This window comes from Rhodamnia argentea, chromosome 4 (genome assembly GCF_020921035.1).
Source record: "Rhodamnia argentea isolate NSW1041297 chromosome 4, ASM2092103v1, whole genome shotgun sequence".
NCBI classification, from domain to species: domain Eukaryota; kingdom Viridiplantae; phylum Streptophyta; class Magnoliopsida; order Myrtales; family Myrtaceae; genus Rhodamnia; species Rhodamnia argentea.
This window is the reverse complement of record NC_063153.1, coordinates 26,697,177-26,720,339: the sequence shown is the minus strand read 5'-3', so window position 1 is coordinate 26,720,339 and position 23,163 is coordinate 26,697,177. Positions and strand designations below refer to the sequence as shown.

Genomic DNA, 23,163 nt, shown 5'->3' with positions numbered 1-23,163 from the left:
ATTGGTGTGTTCATTTACCGCAAATTAATAGGCAACGTTTGGCAATGATTTTAATTCTCTTATTCTGTTTTCCAGAATAAAAAAGGATGAGAAACATGTTTAATAACGTAAATGATTATGATTATGATTCTTTTTTGAGAACAATTTTGGAGCAAAAACAAAAATAAAAAGAAAGTTGATTTTGGAAAAACAAATTACTTCTGAAAATCATAAAAAAGAACAAAGCCTCAGTTCTTTTAAAAAGATTAAATCCACATGGGCTTCCACATGGACTTCTGAACTTTAAAAAAAAATTAAAATTAGATTTGTAAATTTACTAATAGCTAATTTTTTTAAATACATCCTTTTAAAATTCAATTGAAAAATAAGCTTTAAAATTTAACAAGAAAAATTTTAAAAAGGGGGGTTAAATTTTTTTTAAAAATTGAAAAAAAAATAACAAATTAGAGGAAATTTAAAAAAAATTAGAAAATTTAAAAAAACATTTTAATTTTTTAAAAAAAAGTTGAAATTTTTTAAAAAAATATTCTTGCAACATGATTGTTATCGGGAACAGAAATTTTATGGAGTTACTAAATGCGTTTCTATTCCAAGAACATAAATTTTGTACGGTTATCAAACGCGTTATAATTCTCTAAAAATCGTCTAGGGAACGGAATCATAAAATATGATTCTAATCAAAATTTCTTTTTTGGATCAGAATTGTAGCTAAACAAGCCCATAGATTGCCGTTCTCATGTTGGATTTACTTGTCATTTTTTGTATATGATCAACAAAAATTTCGTTTATCTAGGGATAAATACACCAAAAATGATATAACTTTTGTACTCAATTAAGTAGCATAACTTTTTTTTTCGACCACCGAAATGCCATAACTTCTAAAAAATGATTCATTTGAGTGCTATAACTTTGAATTGATAACCTAAGTGCCATAATTTTTCATAAAATGTTCAAACAAGTGTCGAAAATCCAAAGTGGCATGACATTTGTGGTGAACTTTAAATAGTTGTGATACTCAAGTGATCATTCAAAAGTTGTATGATAGTCAAGTGGCCACAAAAGAAAGTTATGACACTTTAATAAAGGCTATACATAAGTTATAATACTCGAGTGACCAAAAAAATAATTTACAACACTTAAGTGAGTGTTGCAAGAAAGTTATGGCACTTATACTATCCATTTTTTTTTTATCTTTATATATATGATTGCCTTCGGAACTTGTGGTAACCCTCGAGTTTGTATAAAGTAGACCACAAGAGCCACTCATTTGAATTCCATAACTTTTATTCAATTACTTGAGTGCCATATTTCATGTATAGAACTCACTTGAGTGCCAAAACTATTTTTGCGATCAATAGAGTACTATATAACTTTTGAAACAATCACTTATGTGCCCCAGCTTTTTATAAACATTCGCCGCATGTGTTATGTAACGTTAGATTTTCGATACTTAGGGGAACTTTTTGAAAATGTTATGGCCAATCAATTGAGAGTTATAGCACTCGAGTTAACGTTTTATATATATAAGTTATAGCACTCAAGTTGTTGAAAAAAAGTTACGACACTTAAGTAAGTAAGTATGGTACAAAAATTATGACACTTGTGATGTTCTTATTCCATTAAGTTTAAAAAAGTTTAAAAATTGCAAATATGGGCTCCTTAACAGCTAATGATAACTTTACACGTACTTACCCCATGCTTTTCACAATATTTGGACTGTACATACTCAAATGGCAATATTTCTAATTTTTTACAGATTGAGATGAGAATTCTTATCATAAAAAGAAGACGAATAAATGGACACGATTTACTTCGGAACCCATGATGACTCTCAAGTTCTAAGCAAATTAAAAAATGACAAAATAGGTTGGTTAGCAGCCAAGGATAACTTCCGACCAAAAACAAAAAAAAACAGCTAAGGATAACTATACATACTTAGCATAGTTGTTTTTACCATGTTTGATTTTTTACATACTCGAATAGTCATATTTTCAATTTTTGATAGATTAAGATGAGATTACGTATCATAAAAGAAGAGAAACAAATGGACACGATTTACTTCCGAACCCGTGACGACCTTCTAGTTTTAAGCAAATTACAAAGTATGACCGAAATAGGTTTCTTAACAACTCACATAATTACCAGAAAATTTTGACAATAATTAGATTTTACATGCTCAAATAGTGGTATTTCCAATTCATAGATTCAAATGAGACTTCTTATCACAAACAAAAAGAGGAATAAAAGGACACAGTTTACTTCAAAACCCGAAATGACCCTCAAGTTTTAAGCAAATTAAAAAAATTGACAACGACGACCTTCTAGTTTTAAGCAAATTACAAAAAATGACAAAATAGGTTTCTTAACAATTAAAAATAACTTTACGTACTTACCACAAATTTTTCACAAAATCTGAATTTTGCATACTCAAATAGGGGTATTTTCAATTTTTGATAGATTCGGATGGGATTACTTATCATAAAAAAAAAAGAGGAATAAAACGGACACAATTTACTTCAAAACCCGAAATAACTCTCCAGTTTTAAACAAATTAAAAATAATTTGACTAAATATGTTTGTTAACACCTAAGGATAACTATACACACTTACGACAATTTTTTAACAAAATCTGGATTTTACATGCTCAAAATGGTCATATTTTCAATTTTTGATAGATTTATATGATATTTCTTATAATAAAAATATGAGAAATAAATGGACACAATTTATTTTGGAACCCGCGACCCCATGGTTTTAACCAAATTACAAAATATGACAAAATAGATTTCTTAACAACTAAGGATAACTTTACGTACTTACCACAACATTTTCACAATATGTGGATTTTACATACTCAAATAGTGGTATTTTCAATTTTTGATAGATTCAGATGAGATTTCTTATCATAAACAAAAGAGGATTAAAAGGACGCGGTTTACTTCAAAACCCGAAATGACCCTTGAGTTTTAAGCAAATTAAAAAAAAATGAAAAAAAATAGGTTCCTTAACAGCTAAGGATTACTATACACACTTACCACAAATTTTTCACAATATTTGGATCTTACATACTCAAAATCCTCAAATTTTAAATTTTTAATAGATCCAGATGATATTTCTTATAATAAAAACATGAGAAATAAATGGACATGATTTACTTTGGAACCTACGGCGGCCTTCTAGTTTTAAGCAAATTACAAAGTATGACAAAATAGGTTTCTTAACAACTAAGGAAAACTTTACGTACTTACCATAAAATTTTCACAATATCTGGATTTCACATACTCAAATAGTGGTATTTTCAATTTTTGATAGATTCAGATAAGATTTCTTATCATAAGCAAAAGAGGAATAAAAGGGACACGATTTACTTCAAAACCCAAAATGACCATCAAGTTTTAAGTAAATTAAAAAAAAATGACAAAATTGGTTCCTTAATTTTTAAGCAAATTCAAAAAAGTGACAAAATAGATTTCCGACTGAGGCTAGCTTTATGTACTTACCGCATATTTTTCACGATATTTAGATTTCACATACTCAAACAGTCGTATTTTCAAATTTTTGACGGAATTAAGATGAGATTTCTTATCATAAAAAGAAGAGGACTAAATGGTGAAGGAGTAGGGAGGGGGTGATTTATTGGCTCTAATTGGATGGTTTAACCTATTTTGTCCAAAACCATTTAATTCCTCACTAAAGCGATTGGGCCATTCTGCCTCGTTTTGGACTAACTCTTGCCATCTTTAACGTTACTTAAAAAGCTCATTTTTTTTCCTACTTTTATTTCGAATTAAACAAACAAGGCAGCAAATGGAATTGCTTGTTGCAAAAAAAGCTATATGTCTAAAAGACTAATTCAAATTTGAATTCTCTTCTAGCATGAAGGCAATTTCGTTATTAACATGCCCAAATGATTTTTCCATTTAGAGAATTAGGATAAACTTGCCATAAATGCATAAAATGCCTAATCAAATTAAATCGAAAAAGGAGGCGGTATAGGGTTGCCCAAAGTGTAAAACCCTAGGTCCAACATATCAACCCAATTTTTTTTTTTTTTTTTTTTCACTATGGCGAAAGGATTTCATCATGAACATCGAAAATTTTTTTTATCCATCATAAGAACCTGTTAGTATGAACATTTTGATAATTGCATTCCGAAGGAGATTAAACTTCCTTAAAAGCATAATTACCACATTGCGGCAATCCGAAAGGTGATATAAATAAACGAGCCGTGCGACAATGATCGACGGATTCGAGGGGTTGGTGGTGGCCAGCCGCCTCCCCTTCATATCCCCGTCCGATTCCGGCCCGATTGTCGTTAAATGTTCGCCGAAATTTCTCTCTGAAACTTACCATGTCGTATTTTCTTTTGGGGGAGTTTTTAGGCAGCATTATGCGTCTCGATCCTTCATGCCTAAATTACGCATACGCCATTGACGATCAGCGATCGGCGAGGCCGGATCAAAGCTCGGGACGATCGTTATGGTAAGATATTTTGTTTGCTCCTATCATCTTCCCCTCCTCGCCTCTATAAATTGGGGTCATGATCCAAAGGTTCTCCTTGTCATTTGCCCCACCAAGAGCAAGCTCTATATTTTCCACAATTCATCATCTTCCTCGTATTCTCCGAAAAATTCCATATCGAAATTCGAAAATACAAAGAGCCCAAGAAGAAAAAAAGGAGGAATCCCCTGAAAAATCTCGTCCTCAAGCTTCCGATCAAGGGGTTCACAGCGCGCCACGTAGGTACATCCGAGCCCTCCACATTGCAGAAAATTTTCCATTTTACCTTTTGTTTTTGCGGAGTTATTTTCTGATTTCTGATCTAAACCCTCGCTCTGTCGTTTAACTGAACGAAACCCTAAATTGGTCCGTCTCTCTCGCGGTGAAAATTGCAGAGAAATTGTGGGGGAATTTCTCTCCGAATTCGCCAGATTTTTTGGGGTTTCGACCCCGAAGCGCCAGATTCAGGTCCTGCTCGTGCTTCTCGCTCGTGATCTTCACCATATGCCCCGGGAAAAGCCGATGTCTCGAGCTTCGTGGCCTGAGGTGAGTGTCATTATCTGCTGTTGATCTGTGGCTGTTGGTTTTCGCGTCGCATGATTTGATTGTTTGGGAATTGTTGGCTGATCCCAGGAAATCCCCTGGTTTTAGGATTCATTTTTGTGCTTTTTGTGTGATTTTTGGCATTTTCGCTATTTTCAGATCTGAAATATGAGGGCGGGATTCTGTGATGGAATGTGATAGTCGCGTGGGGTTGTTGGGATTGAAGTTTGGTTGATGGAGCATAAAGTCGAGAGCTCAAATGGAACTCAAGCTCCTAAGAAAGCCAGATGTCTGGCGGTTAAGAGCTTGTATAAATCTGGGTCATCGAAGGAGGATCCCAAGAGGTTGCAAAGTAAGAACTTGAAGAGGAAAATCAGCTCTGATGATGGTGGGGATGAAAATAAGAAGAGGAAGAGTAGAAAAGAAGTATCTCTGAGTAGCTTGAAGAAGAGAAAGGAGAAGAGACTAAGTGATGTAACTAATGCCGGCGCTCATTTTGGTTCTCATGACTCGTCAGAGTCGAAGCCCGAGGTGGATGAGAGGCCAAGCTCGAATGGAAATCTGAATGGCATTGGACTTAGTCTAGATGACAATGTCGTTAAAATTCCAAAGCGTAAACGAGGAACTTCGGGACGGAAAAGGCTTGAGCATACTCAAGAGTCGAATCCAGCTGAGCCCTCCATCAGCAGATTGGATTTTGCTGATCCGTCTGGGAAGCTCACAGATGGTGATCCTGAAAGAGGAAGCGGCGATGAAAACATTAAAAGAGAGGATGCTTTTGATGATCTGAAGGAGAACGGGCACAGTGTTGGCGGACCTTTGCAGGAGCAGGATTACCTTGTAAGGAGTTCAACAACAAACAATGGCAAATCGAAAAAGTCAGTCAAGAATCGTCGAAAGCAGAGAGAGGTGAAGCCGGGAGGGGTTCAAACTGCTGTGGTGGAGGCAGGTTCTGCAGTCGATGTCTCTGCCAAGAGATGTGATGATCAGGTTGTTTTCTCTTTGATATTTTATAGCTTCTTGGTTGTAAATGGGAGGCAACCCCTTGGTGCTTTTTACTATACTTATTAAAAACTGTGATGATCGGCAGGAAGATGACGAGGAGAATCTGGAGGAAAATGCTGCTAGGATGCTATCCTCACGGTTTGACCCAAGCTGTACTGGGTTTTCTTCAAGGAGTAGAGCATCGCCATTGCCATCACCATCACCATCACCATCATCAAACAGCTTGTATTTTCTATTATCTTCTAATGGAAAATTTTTAGATCAGGGATCTGCATCTCGTGCTTCACCAAACTCCCCATCTGTTAAAGCAGCTAATAGAGCCTTAAGGCCAAGAAATCAGCATGGAGAAAAACTACGTTCCCGGAAAAGGAGGCATTTCTATGAAATTCCTTCGGATCAGGTGGATGCATATTGGGTTATGAATAAAAGAATCAAGGTCTTCTGGCCACTAGATCAGTGCTGGTATCATGGCCTCGTAAATGACTACGATGGAGAAACAAAGCTCCATCACGTCAAGTATGATGACCGCGATGAAGAATGGATCGACCTTCAAAAGGAACGTATTAAACTCTTGCTACTTCCCGGTGAAGCTCAGACTAAGTTTGCAGTTGGCGGCAAGAAGAGAAGTGTGGAGCGTACCAATGAAGAGGAAGAGAGACCTTTAACTTCAGCCAATGATGGCTGTATCAGCAATTACATGGACACTGAACCAATCATTTCATGGTTGGCTCGATCAAGTCGTGGGGTCAAATCTTCTTCTTCCCGTTCTGTGAAGAAACGAATTCTTGGTCCATCTCTGAAAATGAAGCCTTCATCATCTGCTGTTGGTGCTGTGGATACATGTGGGGCCACTACTGCTGGTTCTTTCCCGAAAGGAAGTCACATGGCGTTTCATGGAGATTGTGCCACAACAGGTGGACCTTTTCGTGCTGGAAAGGTTGAGAAAGTTGCAAAGAGCTCCAGATCTATGAAAGGTGGCAAAGCTCCTGTTGTTTACTACAGGAAGCGGTTTCGCCGGGCAGGTGGAGCCTTGTACCAGAGAACAGAGGATGATTCCCTCTCATTGGGAAAATCAGATTCTCGGGGGTCTTTGTTGACCATTCAAGAGACGGGCTGCTTGAAGTTAATATATCTAGTGAGAAGAGAATCAAACGATATCATGGTCAGTTCTCTTCTCCGCCCTTTTAGAGTAGAGGAGTCCCAGTTAGTCTATGATCTCGTTCTGCTTTATTATGGAAGACTGATGACCGTGTGGCCTGTGGTGAAGTTGGAGATGCTTTTTGTCGACAGCATGGTTGGTTTGAGGCTTCTCTTGTTTGAAGGATGCTTGGGGAAGGCTGTAGCTTTCGCAATTTCAATTTTAAATCTACTGAGTGAGTCTAATGGAGAGGTGAAATTTGTAAGCTTGCGATCTCCAATAACTTCTGTTAGATTTAAATTCTCTTGTGTTCAGGGTTGTGAAAACCAACTTGTGTTTGGATATTACAACTTTTTGAGATTAAAACGTTCTAAGAGGTTGTGTTTAGAATCGATACTGAGGGAGAATTGTTTGCTAGTTGAGAAACTTTCTCCTTCTGAATGCACTTACAACGCGCTTCAAAATGGAGACATCCCGTTACTGGCATCAGCTGCTTTGGACTCTTCATTAGAGGTATTGTTCTCTTTACCATTTTCTTCTCAGAATGGGCAATTTCTCTGTTCATGAATCAGGGTTGTGAAGCAATACGTGCATGATCTTCTGTTGTTTTTGGTATCACGATATTTACAGTTTTCCTGTGACCCAATCTCTTCCTCCCCCTCTTCTTTTCTCTGTCAAGACACACACACAGTTTGTTTCTCAGTATTGTGGTTGTTACTTGTGCAAAACCAATATTAATTGTCCTAGGGTTAACTGATCAGGGTCTACAGAAGATGACCAGTGAAGCAATTTGGCCCTCAGGTGAATCTAGAGGTAATGGTGATGATAATGGGGAAAATTCTTCAGGTTCTGATGCAGAGTACATGAAGCTTCCTCCGTTTGCTCTCCCCTTTACCGCTGCTCCTACTTTCTTTCTGAGCTTGCACCTGAAGCTTCTTATGAATCATAGTGTGTCCAAAATTAGTTTCGTCGAGCTTAATCAGGAGAAAAGTGCAGAAAATGCAAGCATTTTGGCTCAACCTAACACCGCCATAGATAACTGCTCAAAGAATGATATGGGATTCCACACTAGCCAAGAAGCTCCATCAAGAGAGAGTCACTACTTGCGTTGTGCTAAAGATGATCAGGCTGTTGAGATGGTTGTTTGCAAGGGTGCAGATATGAGGACCCCTCAGGATAACCAAAGTGGTAATCTTCACACTGGCAGGATTCGCATTGCTACTGCTGTAGATGGTGATGAGGTTGGGCAGATGCAGGAAGGGCAAGGAAATTACGCAGCATCAGAAAAAAAGTCAAGTCCTTTGCAGAGGATCACAAATGGTGCTTGTCCTTCTTTGAATGGTATTAAGATAGATATTCCACATTATAATGAGAGGGAAAAGCCTGTTGATGATGGATCCCTGCGCAGTTTGCTGCCTACTGATATGCCTTGCGATATGAATGGGATCCTCGTCCCGAGTCCAAATCCCACCGCACCAAGAAGTGTATGGCATCGGAGTAGAAGTAGTTCATTTTATGGACACTTCTCACGTGGTTGGTCAGATGCTAAATCTGATGGTTCCCTAAATAGTTTTGGCAATGGACCAAAGAAGCCGCGAACACATGTTACTTACTCGTATCCTTCTGGGGTTTCAGGTTCGAGTTCAAAGCCGCAGCAGAGAACAATTCCTCACAAAAGAATCAGGAGACCCAATGAAAAGAGGGCCTCAGATGTCGCCCGAGTTTCTCAAAGAAACTGGGAGTTGTTATCTTGTCATGCGAACTTGTTAATTACAGTGGGGGACAGGGGGTGGAGAGAGAGTGGGGCAGAGGTGGTACTTGAACTTGTGGAGAATGAGTGGAACCTTGCTGTAAAAGTTTCAGGGACCACAAAATATTCTCATAAAGCACATCAGTTTCTGCAGCCTGGGTCCACTAACAGGTATACACATGCTATGATGTGGCGAGGAGGGAAAGAGTGGACACTCGAATTTTCAGACAGAAGCCAATGGGCTCTTTTCAAGGAGATGCATGAAGAGTGTTACAACCGGAACTTCCGTGCTGCATCAGTAAAAAACATTCCAATTCCTGGCGTCCGGGTGGTAGAAGATTACGATGATAATGGAATGGAGCTATCGTTTCGCAGTCCTGCTATCTACTTCCAGCAAGTTGAAACAGATATTGAAATGGCCTTGAATCCATCTCGTGTCCTTTATGACATGGACAGTGATGATGAGCAGTGGATTTCATCTTGTCAGGGTTCTACAAATGTTCATGAGAGTGGCTCCGGGCACATATCTGTGGAGATATTTGAGTGGACAATGGACATGTTCGAGAAGAAAGCTCATGCTCTACAGCGTGACCATTTCACATCCGAAGAAATAGACGACTTGAAGTTAGGCGCAGGACCAGTGGTGAGAGCTATTTATGAACATTGGCAGCAGAAGAGGCAAAAGAAAGGAATGCCATTGATTCGACATCTTCAGGTGCCTTTTAAAATCCTTTTTCTTGTCGTTCATTGATTTTGTGTAGATACACATTTATGTGAGGTGCTGCACTTAATATGGCTTTCTGCAATTTCTGTTAATCCACCATCAGGAACGATTTCTGTCACTCGGTTTTTCCAGATAAACGTTTCCATGTTGAGATGCTAGTTTTTGTTTTAATTTGGGGTTTGGAATTGCAAGGATTGTTGGGGGACCTGTTGGTATGCGATTGCTTTGTTCCTCTCTTCCATGCCTGTTTCAGAATTGTGCTATGGAATTTCGTCTGTTTGGAAATATCTGGTTTTGTGATCGTTCTTTTTCATTCTTGCGTAATTGGTGTAGTAGAGAGGGAGGGATTTGGTCCACAGCATAGAGCATTAACAACACATTGCAGTAGATTACGTGCTTATGTTTTGAGTTTATGTCCAATCAAGGAAAACTGGAGAAAACTGACGTTGATGATTCCATGAATCACATGGATTCATTAGATTTTTACCTGATCCAACCACTGGCTGTGGGGCCACAGATAAAGAAACAAATAGCCTTTGAAATTAACTCTCATGGACTGCTTGCTTTTTATGTTAATTAGATCTTCCTGTCTTCATTAATCCTGTGTGTTACCTTTTTGTGAACATTGCTTAAGCGTGCGCTTTTTCGATCTTGTGATTCTATGTCATGGTATCTCTATTTAATTCATGCTCATGCTTTGCAGCCACCATCATGGGAAAAGTACCAGCAGCAGTTGAGAGAGTGGGAGCTAGCTTTGAATAAAGGGAACTCTGCTCCTTCTGATGGGTGTCAGAAGACCTCAGCTGCTGAAAGACCTCCCATGTTTGCTTTCTGTATGAAACCTAGGGGTTTAGAAGTTCCTAATAAAGGCTCAAAGCAAAGGTCTCAAAAACGATTCTCAGTCACAGGGCAAAGCAATGGTTATCATGGAGATCATGACAGTTTCCATGCTTTTGGTAATGTCGTGTGAATTTCACCAAGTGTAAAACCTTTTTGGGCTATTTTTACTTGGATCCAGAATTTTGATGTCATTTTGTTTGTGTTCCTGTCAGGGAGAAGATTGAACGGACCTAGTTTTGGAGATGATAGGGCCCTCTATTTGGGACATAACTATGGGCATGTGGACAATTCTCAATTGGCACAAACATCTCCATTGGGATATTCACCACGAGATGTCCCTGGGCAGGGATATTTCCCAGTCGGCAATGATGGATTCAATCGAAATTATCCTCCGAGACAACACAGATATAAGTCAAAGAAATCTGGTGCCGTTGCATCTCCTCGACCTTTACAGATGGTCACTGCCTACGGTAGGGGAACCACAGGCAGTAAAAAGGATACCCTTCACTGGAATTCTCATCAACATTTTTCATCTGAAGGCTCTCATAGACCATCTGGTGAGCAGTGGGACCAGGTGGATATGGAGGAATATAAATTGTTGGATGCATCTGGTGCAGCGCGGTATGCATCTAATTTAGCTAAGCTTAAGAGAGAGAGGGCGCAGAGACTTCTTTGCAAAGCAGATGTAGCAGTTCACAGAGCTGTGGTTGCTCTCATGACTGCCGAAGCGATGAAAGCGCCTTCGGAGGATAGGGATGATGGGTAGGTTTTATGAAGATTATCAGTGATTATCAGCGAACAGAATTGGTATAGTTCTCAATTTGACCCTGAAGAATGTGCAGATGGCATGAAAATGTTTCTCTGAAGCGGGAGCTGGTCCGAGATTTGTTGATGCTGGTGTGCCTTTCACCAGGCAGAGTTTTTGAAGGAAAAGTTTGCGGAGAGGGAATTAATAGAGAAATATTTGGTTGTCACATTTAAGTGTCGATATTTTGGCAGTTTTCTAGTCCATCCTTGCAATACCTTAGTGATTCCAGTAGTCTTTACACCAGCAGCAAGTGTATGCCTCATTAGTGCTGCTCGTCGTGTTTATTTTGCAAGAGCATTGTATAGAATCTTTTGCTTCCATTCTCTGTACAGTCACCCCACCCCCCTCTATCAAATAAGAAAGGAAAAAGGAAATGAAGAGAGATTGACCAAACTAAATTGGCTTTGGTAGGAATCTGGTTGATGCCCTAGTTTCTGTTCTCCTCAGATATCCTTGTCATCATCTGCGGTTTTGAACAGCAGAACGAGCAATCATCATGTGATAGCTTTTATCTTCTGGCTTTTTCATAGGCAATGCGTCTCTGAAGCTTATGCCCTCTTTTTAACCCCTTGAGCAATTTCTGCATCCGATCTGTAGCTTTTGGGTTATGCATTCAAGCTTATGCCGTTCATCATCTTCGAGCGCAAGTAGAGAACCGAGTTATTCCCTTTTAGACTGCATATAACGCGTGCGAAGCGATGAAACGTGGAACTTGACAAAGCTCCGGTATCATCGGCGGGGCGGTTCAGACTGTAAGATGGTCCTCAAGTCAATACAGCCTCAATTGTGATTTTCAAGTTCTTTTTCACAAAACAGCCTCGTCTTACAAGCATACTGGAGTGGAATGGAAGTCCTATCCTACCTATCTATTTGAATGAAGAGCCAGACAAGGACACGAGTAAGTTGGCCTCCCTGGATCATGACTTTTACTACAGGTCTGATACTTCAGGGATAGCCTCTCTCTCTCTCTCTCTCTCTCTCTCTCTGTATGAGCTGAATAACTCGGCTTTCACCGATGTATTAGTGGACAATTTTAGACTGAAATCCATCCAGTGCGTGCGATTTTTTTTTTTCTGATATTTGATTGCTAAACGACTAGAAACTTAGCAGGCAGACCATTATTGAAGTTTTGGCTCATGCGTCCCTTTTACCAAGAATGAGCAATCGAAGAACTATTATTTTTGGTCCGAAACACATAATACAAAGAGGTATTGCTTTCTTTGTGAAAGCTACGCTCACCCAATCATCTTACCTAGTAACCTTGTACTATTTTGCTGGCCCTACATCTTTGCTTTTGCGAGCATGGGCTATGTACATGTAATTACATCTCTAACCTTCTTAGAAAGTCTTTTTGCCTTTTGTTTCTCATTTAAATTGTTGGGCGCATCGAAGAGCAACGAAGAGCATCCCATCGATTGGGGACCGGGCATGCAATTTCGATAAACCATGTGGATATTATGGAATAATGCACTCTATGTAGCTAATCACTAAACCTGAGAAAATGGATGATAAATCCATTTCTCTAAAAATGATCATTTGCATCTCTTGAAATGATTAGTTAATGAATTTTTTTTTTCATTATTGCCAGAAACTTATGTATGAAGATTTTCATGGAGGATGGAAATATTTTTCATTCATTCATTTTCCCAAGGAATGCAAGCGACTGTTTTTAGGAAAATATTTTTCAGCACCTTCATTTTTCACGAAACAAATGGAGCTGAAATCTCCTATTTTAAGTCGGATTTTTTTTTTAAATATAGTGAGTCAACACGTGTGCGTTATTTGATCCATCTATTCTTATTCTCTAGTTAGAAAATATTTGGGCTTCAAATAAACCTCTTCCTCGACACCAAGTCACACTTCGAACTTCTCATGCGAACTACCTTGAGCCTCACGGGCTAAGATGGTTTGATGGGTCGAGGTCTAGCCGGCGATGATGCGGATCTTGGGGTCTCAAAGGGCACGCCACCTAAAGAATGCCCGTGTAGGTGAAGACTTCTCGACCAAATTGGAGGTGAGGTGACGAGCTCGCTTGTTTCACGAAGCTCGTAATTGTTGTAAAGGAATTGGTATGCTCAATGGTTGGAAATTTTTCAAAAAAAAAAAAAATTAAACTTTTAGAATGGAAGTGTTAGATTCTTTCATTCTGTCAAGAAAATTGCTGTTTTTCAGAATGAAAATTTGTAGAAATTGTCAGGTAAGAAAATTAATGTCCAGCTTCTAACACCAACTGATTAGGCAAAAATGAGGCCAACTGCACTTACTTTCCAACTATCAGACGTACTCCCAAACTCAAAAAAACTGTTGCACAGAATGCTTGTGGTCTTAACAGCATCATTCCCACATCTTAAAACACTGGCAGAAAATGTAAACAACACACTCCGTCTCTTGATCTTACAAACAAAAGGTACTACAACAAAAGGAATTATCGATTTTCCTCTTTCTTGGAGATCTTATTGATCCAACACTTCTAGTGTCCTTCAAATGCTCCACTGCTCGTTTCCATTTCTCTGGCTCCTTGTTCATACTGTCTTCCTTTTGCTGCTGAACGAAAGAGATGCATGGGTTCAATTCAAATCTCGAATCGTTACATAACAAATTTGTTTACTGCCGAAAAGTTGTACCTCCAATCCCACTGTAGCGATAAATATGCGAGATGCCCTTTCTACCTTCTTAGCATTGACCACAACATTGTCGGTATTTTTTAGTAGAGGAATGACTCGACTGCCTTCCCATCCATGCCATTAATAACCAAACAATGCCCAGGTTAAAATGGCTCTTATAATCGTTCAAATGGATAGTCAGTTACTAAAAAGTAAGGTTAAAAGTACCTTTTGAGTGGTGGCATTATTAGGATGCCTCTCTGTGACAAGTGGATTGGTTTCCCTTTGTCTGACTATCTGTTAATCATGTCCACTTAAGAAAGTAAACTAAGAAAATAATGACACAAACAGAGACTAGAAACACAGAATGAAAAGAAACTTACCGTTTTCTTTTGTTTCAATGGACAATTTTTGAGTTGTGCACTTGCTTGAGGCACAAATTGGCTTGTAATTTCTGTGCCTTGTCTCGACGCTTCGAATCCATTTTCAGATTCTCCTTCTTCTGTTATCCTTTTCTCAACCCCATTAATTCATTCTTAGGCGTACCTTAAACATGCAGCCATGAACTGCGAGGTGTGCACAGAGCAAACTAAAACCTCGCATCAGAAGGGCTCCACATAGTGTCCTTCATTTAGCAATTCTCGACTTATGCGATTACCTTTGGCATGCTATCATATTCCTGTATGCATCAGTTTTTATTCAACGATTCTGGCATTCCAGAATCAATCAAATGCGGAGAATCATTTTTTTTTCTGCATAGGATGAAGAATCTTACCTGAAGACTAATGACAAACGATGCACTTAGAAGGCCTTTTGATCAATATCATTTACTGGCATGATGAGCAGAAACATTTTGCCAAAGTACACACATTAACTTCCATGAACATCTCCTTCGGATTCCCTGAATTCAATTAAGAACACTAACGCTTTCAACCAGGAAGTACTAATAACAAGGTCATCATTGCTAATAGAAACAGCAAACAGGAAATATATCGGAAAATTGGACAATAGATCTCGAAAGAGAAAAGGTAACTTACCTGCTAAGCATATGTGGATCATCTGAACATTCTGACTCAACACTGTCGGTCTTCTCCAAATTCTCTCCTCAATTGATATGAGTCAGATGTATTTTCTTCATACTTTCGACAAACCTGAATTCCAGGTAACTCTGGTATTATCTTGAGTGACTTGCAGCCATAAATGTTCAACTTCCTTAGGTGCTCCAATTTCTCAAGCCCCTGAAGCTCAGTTAGTTTCTCACAATTTCGCACATCCAGAAAGAACAAGTTGGTACATGATGACAAATCAGGTAAGATCTCGACCGAGGAAAATCCTGAGATGGCAATATAAAATAGAGACGTTGACTCCACAAGCCACGGGATCTCCCGAAATCCATGGCAATTTGATAGGTACAATTTCCACAAATTAGGAAAATTTGACAAGTTTGGGAAGTTTGCTAAGGAATTGCAATCCTCAATCCATAAACTTGTGCAGGATGGGAATCTCACTAGGCCCTGAATATCATGAAGGTTGTCGCAACTGTTGATTGCCAACTTCTGCAAGGTATCAAAGCAACATATATTTGGTAACCTTCCAAAGGAAGTGCACCCGGACAGATTTAGCACTTTCAAGAACTTCAACCCGTCGAGACCTTGAATTTCGAATAATTTTTTGCAAGATCCAGCATACAACTTCAAAACCTTGGATTTTGGAAGGTTCAGCCTCTCAATTGAAGCGCATCCAAAGATATCTATCTCTTTCAAGGACTTCGACGTATCGAGGCCTTGAATTTCAACCAACCTTTCGCAGTTTGTAGCTTTGAATATTTTCAGACCCTTGGATTTTGAAAGGTTCAGCCTCTCAATTGAAGCGCACCAAGAGATATCTATCTTTTCCAAGGACTCCAACGTATCGAGGCCTTGAATTTCAACCAAGCTTTTGCAGTATGTAGTGTGGAATATCTTCAGACCCTTGGATTTTGGAAGGTTCAGCCTCTTAATTGAAGCGCACTCCCAGATATTTATCTCTTCCAAGGACTCCAACGTATTGAGGCCTTAAATTTCAACCAAGCTTTTGCATCTCATAGGTTTGAATATCTTCGGACCCTTGGATTTTGGAAAGTTCAGCCTCTCAATTGAAGGGCACCCAGAGATTTTTATCTCTTCCAAGGATTCCAACGCATCGAGGCCTTGAATTTCAACCAAGTTTTCGCATTCGCCAACCATTAATTTCTTTAGACTCTTGGATTTTGGAAGGTCAAGCCTTTTAATTGAAGGACAATAGTCGATTTCCAAGCTTTCCAAATAAACCAATTCGTCAAGACCTCGAATTTCAAGTATACTTTTGCAACACTCGACACTTAATGTCCTCGGATGGTTAAATTGTAAAACATCCAGTGTTTTCATCGATAGACATCTGGAAATTGCCAAGATTTCCAATTCAAAGGGAGCGTGTGGGCATCTTTCTAGTACTGTTGATGGTTGCTCCCGGATGCACTCTAGAAATTCGCAACTATCAAGTCGTACCTCCTTGAGATGGGTCGGGTTGGAAAGTGAAGGCAATGTGCGACTTTGACGGGTGACAACCAAATATGTTAGGCTGGAAGGAAGCGCCGGCAGCGATTGGAGGTTCCAGCAAAGCCAAAAATCAAGGCGTTGCAAGGAAGAAATATTACAGATGCCTTTTGGAATTACCCCTCCCGGCTGACCGCAACATGAAGCATTTAAATTTCGGAGCTTTCTCAGCCTTCCAATGCCATCGGGTAATTCTTTTATCCCAGTGTGAGCAATATCCAGAATTTCTAGATTCTGCAGATCCCCTATGCTCTCTGGTAATTCTTCTATTCCAGATTCCCGTAGAAGGAGTTGCTCCAGTGCTTCTAATTTACTCACTTCTCTTGGAAGCCTCTTGAGCTCCACGCATACCGTCAAGTCCAAGCGTACCATACTCTTCATTTTTCCAATCGAAGAGTCAATTTGCTTTAGCTTCCGACAATATCTGAGAATCGGAACCTCTAAATTCTCAAAATATGAGAGGAAGGAAGTTTTTTCTAAAGATTCACAGCCTATAAGGTTAAGATATTTCAGCTTCTTTGCCACCTGGTAAGAAATATTATAATCGTGAAGAGTTTAGCCTAGAGTGAATATGATTCAACCGAAAGGAAAAGGAAACGGAAAAATAGACTTGTTCTTCTACCTTACCTTGATGGAACTCCATCTTGGCCATGTATCTGATAACTTTCTAGAGGACAAATGGAGTACAACTAATTCCTTTGCATCAAAATTGTTTGCTTCAAAAGTTGAGGGAGAACCATGCCATTGAAGCCATTTTAAATTCTTAGTTGGGTTCTTAAAATGTCCAGTAAGATGTGCCCCCCTCGCATCAAGGAACCTCAGGTTCTTTAATTTCTTGAATTGCTCGCCTTTGAGGATATTGTCAAAATGTTGCCCGATCCCGATATCGTCATCTCCATCTCGACAAGAACGGGATTTTGAGCAAGAAATGGCCTCAATCTTTCTTGTTCCCTATAAGTAAGAATCAACATTCATCAACACTATTTATATACAATTGAAGAAAATCTGATGTCATTGTTCATATCTCTATTAACATCCATCGGTGTCTTTAGAGACTAGCAAAGGGAATATACGATTCCTTCCCTTGACCAATAATCTGTATAGGCTAACAAAGTGAAGGATGTCTACATAGATTTTGAAATTGGCCATAAGTACTAGGATCTTAAAGAAAATTATGATGTTCTCTTATTTCGTGTTTTATTTTGTTCTGAATAATAGTTTATAGTTTCTTATGCATATCATAAACATATTTTTACACTTTGGTCCAATGGCTCATATGTAAAACTTACCAACTTGTTAACGCTCTTCTTTCTTGTAATGTAGTTTCATTACTATACTTGTTAGCAATACACAGGATTTAAGTAAATTACACTGCAAAATCGAAAGTTGATTTGATCAATTCTAATAGAAATATATTTTCTCTCTCTATAATTTTCACATTAGATATCCAAATGAACTATAAATGCATAAAAGACATGGTTATTGTAACAATTATGACAATTGCGAAAAACAATTATAAAGTCAGTTTCTTTTCCCTTTTTCTTATGTATACTTTTCGAGTATAGTACTTGACTTTGCTGCTTACAGTTAAGATAATATGTACTCGTTTTTGTCTTGCCATTGGATTCATAACTAAATATGAGCAATTGTCATAGAAGTTATATTTATATTTTCGATGTGATTTTGATTTTATTAATAGTAACTTGAAATATAAATTATGTTTATGCTCTCTACCATTTTTAGCATCAAAAGTTAATTTAAATTTTCAAGTATGATAAACAATCGTTATTGAATAACTTTGCTTTAATTTAAAATAATTTATTATGAAACATGCAAAGTTATTTAGGATTATGAAATTTGAAGCTAGTCTAGGCTTCATGGAATAGCTATGAGTTCCTTGGGCCCTGTTCCTGATTTTGGGAGAACAGCTATTTCTCATCCATTTTTAAATCTATGGAACGAATAATTTCTTGATCAGAATAGATTAGAAATATTTTTAATCCAAATGTGTAGAAAGCTTTCACCAAGCAAAATCACTCATGCATGGGAAATTAAGAAGTAGTACATGAAATTTCACGGATTTCTAAATCCATGTCGATTTCTCGGAACTAGTAATCTGTTTATTGTAATCCACAATGTTGTGCAAGATTTCATGGAGAATGACATGATTAGTGGAGAAGGAATTAGATCTCAACACCGGAAAGGAATCCAAGAGAAGAGGAGCTATAACAAAAGGAAGCAACTTCCAAGAGAAGTAATCATGCTCAAATTAGTCATTTCCCTGATAAACTTCTCTCTTAAAATATAAAGAAATCCTATCTGCCATTAAGATTCTTTGTCTTCAAATGTGTAATTTCTTAATCTTCCGTATTCGGTCGACCGACAGAGTTTCGGAATACTCATGGCCAAATCTCAAAAACAAGCCCGACCTTTTGTACTGGGTGCAAAAGTAATTAGGGGTGATTGGCTCTGGGATAGGACCGACCGTTTCGGTTCGGTTTTCGTGTGGTCCAAAGGTGAATTATTAATAGGGGTGAGAAACATGAACTTTAGTTTTAATATATTAATTAGAAATTAGGTTTACATATAAGAAATAAAAAAATAACCAGTGAATTGCTATGTTTACATTTAAGAAATAAGAACAAGTAAAAAATAATCGATCCAGTCTAGGCGACATTTTTTTTATTATAAAAGCTAATTGTACTTTTAGATAACACGTGAAGATAACTTTTTATACGGACTATGGTTAATTTCACAAATACAATACAATCACATATATTACAAACTAGAATTTTAGAATTCTAATCTCTGGGACTTTTTATGTGGAAAAAAGTAAAGACATTTCTCTCTTTAATGGTCATTGCATGAAATAAATATAACATAAAATAAACTACCCTTCCATTCTCAATTATGGTATAATGATTGAAATTTCATGAAAAATGTGTCCACAAACATTCCAATTGTGTTAATTCTAACACCTGGAGGTTAGAATTCTATGATTTATGTATCCAAGGCGGTTATTGTTTACAGTGGCATAGTCAAGTAATTTGTTGCACGTGTCAAAGATGAATTATATAAAGTCAAATTTTCGCAATGTAAAATACCCTATCAAGAATCTAATAAATCTTAAAGTACCTCGTTCTTGGAAAAAACTTCATATTGTACACTTGTGTAAGAAAAGTCTCAAATAAGCTGCAATACTTATTAAGAAAGAGCGACCTCCTACTTTCTAATCACTTCAATAAAAAGGCACGAGGACAATAACATTAGAACGTTCTCTGGTCACTAGAGCAAACACTTAGTTGAGGACCAACGTCACTTTGACAGTAGAACATGGACTAAGAGAGCAAAAGAAAGGAAACGGGTACCTCATCTTCCTCTAGCCCTTCCATGACTTCCTTGGAGTCCCATAACCGGCTGCGATTCCCAGGCTTCTTCTTGTCTTCCTGGCGGACGATTTCCCGACCAAGATCTCGTAATTGATCATGCATTCCGAGCTCATGATTCTCTCCAACTTTGATTAACGACATTAATCTCAATACTACAATCCCCTTCTTTGGGTAAAAGCCACAAGCGTCCCACATGTAGGATGCCATTCTCAAATCGGTGCCAATAAAAAAACAAGCGATATCCAAAAATATCTGCTGTTGTTCATCCTCCAATGCATCATACGTTATCCTTAGCGTTTTTTGCACTTCCTTATCCGGGACATTTCTTAACTGTTTTATCGTATCTTCCCATACTTCGGGTTCTTTATTGCGCAAAAATGAACCCAAAACCTCCAGAGATAAGGGAAGCCCTCCGGTGGAGGATACAACATCACGAGTGAGGACCTCAAATTCACTAGGAGGAGCATCCTTTCCGAACGCATGTCTACTAAACGGGATCAAAGATGTATCCATATCCATCTCCTCAAGTTCATAGTCACAATCCACCTCAGCATTGTCAAGAATACTCTTGTCTCTTGTGGTAATAAGGATCACACTTCCCGAAGAAAACCAATCACGATTTCCGGCCAAATCCTCCAAGTGAGAATCAGCATCCACGTCATCGAGGAGAATCAGCACTTTCTTATCTTTAAAGCGGGATGAGACGAGCTTAATCCCTTCATCCCTATTACGAACTAGATTTTCTTCCTTCAGTATATCATGGATCAACTGATTATGCAAGCACTCAACGCCATTCTTATATTTCTCCCTAATATCAGCAATGAAGCTATGATACTCAAATTGATTCAAGAGCTGGTTATAGATGGTTTTAGCAAGAGTTGTCTTACCAATGCCTCCCATTCCATGGATACCAACAAACAGGGTGGCATGAGAATTATTACGCACGGATTTCATAACCTCCTCCACTTGACTACCAATTCCGACCAAATTCTCGGGAATATCCAACTCAAACTTTCTAATCAGCTCGCTCAACACTTCTCGAACAACCGATTTCACCAACTCTCCTTCGGGCACGTCGGATGTCACAAGAGTTCAAGTACATTGCAACAAGAATTCTATATTGCTAATTTAATGAGAATAAAGAAGTACATAAATCTAGGCATAAATTGAAAAACTCTTAAGAATGATATATTTTCTTATATGCTAAGACTAAACTAGGAATGCCTCATACCATTATTAGGCCAACATTATGTATTGAACAGGAAGAAACTTGAGGTATCGCTAACGAATTCTGAATATTGTACATGTCATGGATTGATATTGTGTTTTACACTTGTTGCTTCCAAAGATATTCGTATGACGAGGGTGTGACTTTGAGAACTTTCTAGAGCGGTTGACTAAGCAAAAATCCAATAAGCCAGAGTCTTACGAGAGTTCAGCCATCAGTCAATAAACAAGTCATAATTTTTTACACAAGAGGGATTCAATTGAGAGGTTTTCTCCTTATTTGCGCAACTGTACACGCTTGAAAGATTCTAGGCGTTTTTCTAGATAACATGTGTACGTTATTTTCCATATGACTGTTTATGTTCTATGATTTTAGTCAATCTGATATTGATTTTATTGGAAATTAGTAGAAGAGTAATTTTTCCCCAAAATGACAACAACGCTTCAATTTATGTAGATGTATGGGATACAAATTATGTGTTGATCTTGAAGATAGGAAAATGCATTGAAAAGTTACAAACAAATAATAAAGTTAATATTTTTTTCCTTTTTTATATTTACAATAATCATATATAACCAATCAGATATTTCTTTTGTATATGACGTTACGAGCTCCAAATTGGAACCACCAATAAGTTGCACTATTGATCTCAAATAAATCTGAAATTAGAAAAGTTTGCCTTGAAGATTAACATTGTTTGTACTTTTTTCTTGGGTCGAAACGTAGTTTATACTTTAAACAATACAAAAAGAAAAGGGGCACAATGTTACAAAATATTTGGATATAACAATAAAAATTCATCTGAAAAATTTTATACTACTGGAGCGAATTGGGTCCTTACAATAAAATCTAAAATTAGATTGGTCAATATCAATAAAGTAATTCTTGAAAAAGATAACTCATGCATCACATGATTTTACTGCTAACAAGATCTTTTACAGATTTTTCTTTATTAAAAAAACCCTTAAAAAAAGGAAAATGAAGCAGGCAGGAATACTACTAGTAAACATCCACCCAAACCAGAAGAAATTTTTACCCCGCGGCGTTGTGTCCTTTCAAGGAGCTGACTTCTTCGAGTGCTTCCTTCCATTTCGTCAATATCGTTGAGTCGAATCCCTTCCTTTTACACAAACGCTTCTCACGCTTACGAAATTCATCTCCAAAACTCCCAAGTAGATGTCCCACGTCAGATGGTTCCACTTTGTAGAATATAGGCAACACTATAGTCTCCTCGTTATTTTTCTTGCACTCCATTATTTGAACTAATTCATTCAAGCACCAACTGCTCGTACCATAATTCATGGAGAGAATAGGGATCAGGATCTTACTGTTCTTGATGGCCGTAAAAAGATCATCGCCGATCTTCTTGCCTCGGCGGAGCTCCTCATTGTCTCTGAAAGTATGGATCCTAGCATCGACAAGCCCATGATATAGGTGATCGGTGAAGCCATATCGAGTATCTCGACCGCTAAAGCTCAAGAACACCTCGTAGGAGTCTCCAGACGATGGGGTCAACGAACTAGATGCACCATCATCAGTTTCTGTCGGAGTTGAACTAGATCCACCGGAATTAGTTCCCATCGGGGTAGTCGACGAAGCAGATGTGTCAGTATTAAAATCTTCCGCATCTCCACGCACGCTAGATTTCTTCTTATTGAGAAAATAGAACGCGATCCCAGGGAGAAGGATCAAGGCCACGACCTCGGCAAAAGAATGCCCAAAAATGAGACGATCCATTTTGGAGAAGAAAACCAGAACGCCTCTCAGGAAAAACGAGATGCCTGCCCCCAGGAAGAAGACAATATGTGAGGAATAAACGATGCAGAAGCTATGGAAAGATAGAAAGCCAAAGGTTATAGACGACAAGTGCTGTTAATATTTCAATACACTTACAATGTGGGATTTGTTGGAGAAGATGAAAAGTGGTGGAAAGAGAGAGAAAGAGAGACAGAGCTGCAAGTCGCACAGCGGGTCTCCCTTGCCACAAATAAGAAGGAAAAGATGAGGGTGGGGCCTGAACTGCACGTGACGAGCAATGAGTGTGGTCGCACATTTTATAAAA

General features: G+C 38.2%; 3 protein-coding genes across 5 annotated transcripts; 1 reads left to right on the top strand and 2 right to left on the bottom strand.

The window, feature by feature from the left end:
* Window positions 1–4,592: 4,592 nt before the first annotated feature.
* On the top strand, window positions 4,593–11,706 carry LOC115743494. Of its 3 annotated transcripts, none has more exons than XM_048277025.1 (7): window positions 4,593–4,739; window positions 4,896–5,046; window positions 5,203–6,033; window positions 6,131–7,699; window positions 7,948–9,651; window positions 10,364–10,616; window positions 10,713–11,706. In XM_048277025.1, exons 3-7 carry the CDS (start codon window positions 5,278–5,280, stop codon window positions 11,264–11,266), a joined length of 4,836 nt encoding a protein of 1,611 aa, XP_048132982.1. In that variant the 5' UTR covers window positions 4,593–4,739; window positions 4,896–5,046; window positions 5,203–5,277; the 3' UTR covers window positions 11,267–11,706. The 3 variants fall into 3 exon arrangements, with proteins under 3 accessions (XP_048132982.1, XP_030534159.1, XP_030534160.1); XM_030678299.2 differs by having other exon boundaries at window positions 4,598–4,743; XM_030678300.2 differs by lacking the exon at window positions 4,593–4,739 and having other exon boundaries at window positions 4,824–5,046; window positions 6,134–7,699.
* Window positions 11,707–14,984: 3,278 nt separating this feature from the next.
* On the bottom strand, window positions 14,985–20,941 carry LOC115743461 (disease resistance protein RPV1-like). Its single transcript, XM_048278110.1, has 4 exons — window positions 19,853–20,941; window positions 17,112–17,435; window positions 16,619–17,009; window positions 14,985–15,964 (listed from the first exon to the last, which is right to left on the bottom strand). The coding sequence occupies exons 1-4, from the start codon at window positions 20,825–20,827 to the stop codon at window positions 14,985–14,987; spliced, it is 2,670 nt and encodes an 889-aa protein (XP_048134067.1). The 5' UTR covers window positions 20,828–20,941.
* Window positions 20,942–22,133: 1,192 nt separating this feature from the next.
* On the bottom strand, window positions 22,134–22,838 carry LOC125314866 (disease resistance protein L6-like). Its single transcript, XM_048278109.1, has one exon. It carries the CDS (start codon window positions 22,836–22,838, stop codon window positions 22,134–22,136), a length of 705 nt encoding a protein of 234 aa, XP_048134066.1.
* Window positions 22,839–23,163: the final 325 nt, after the last annotated feature.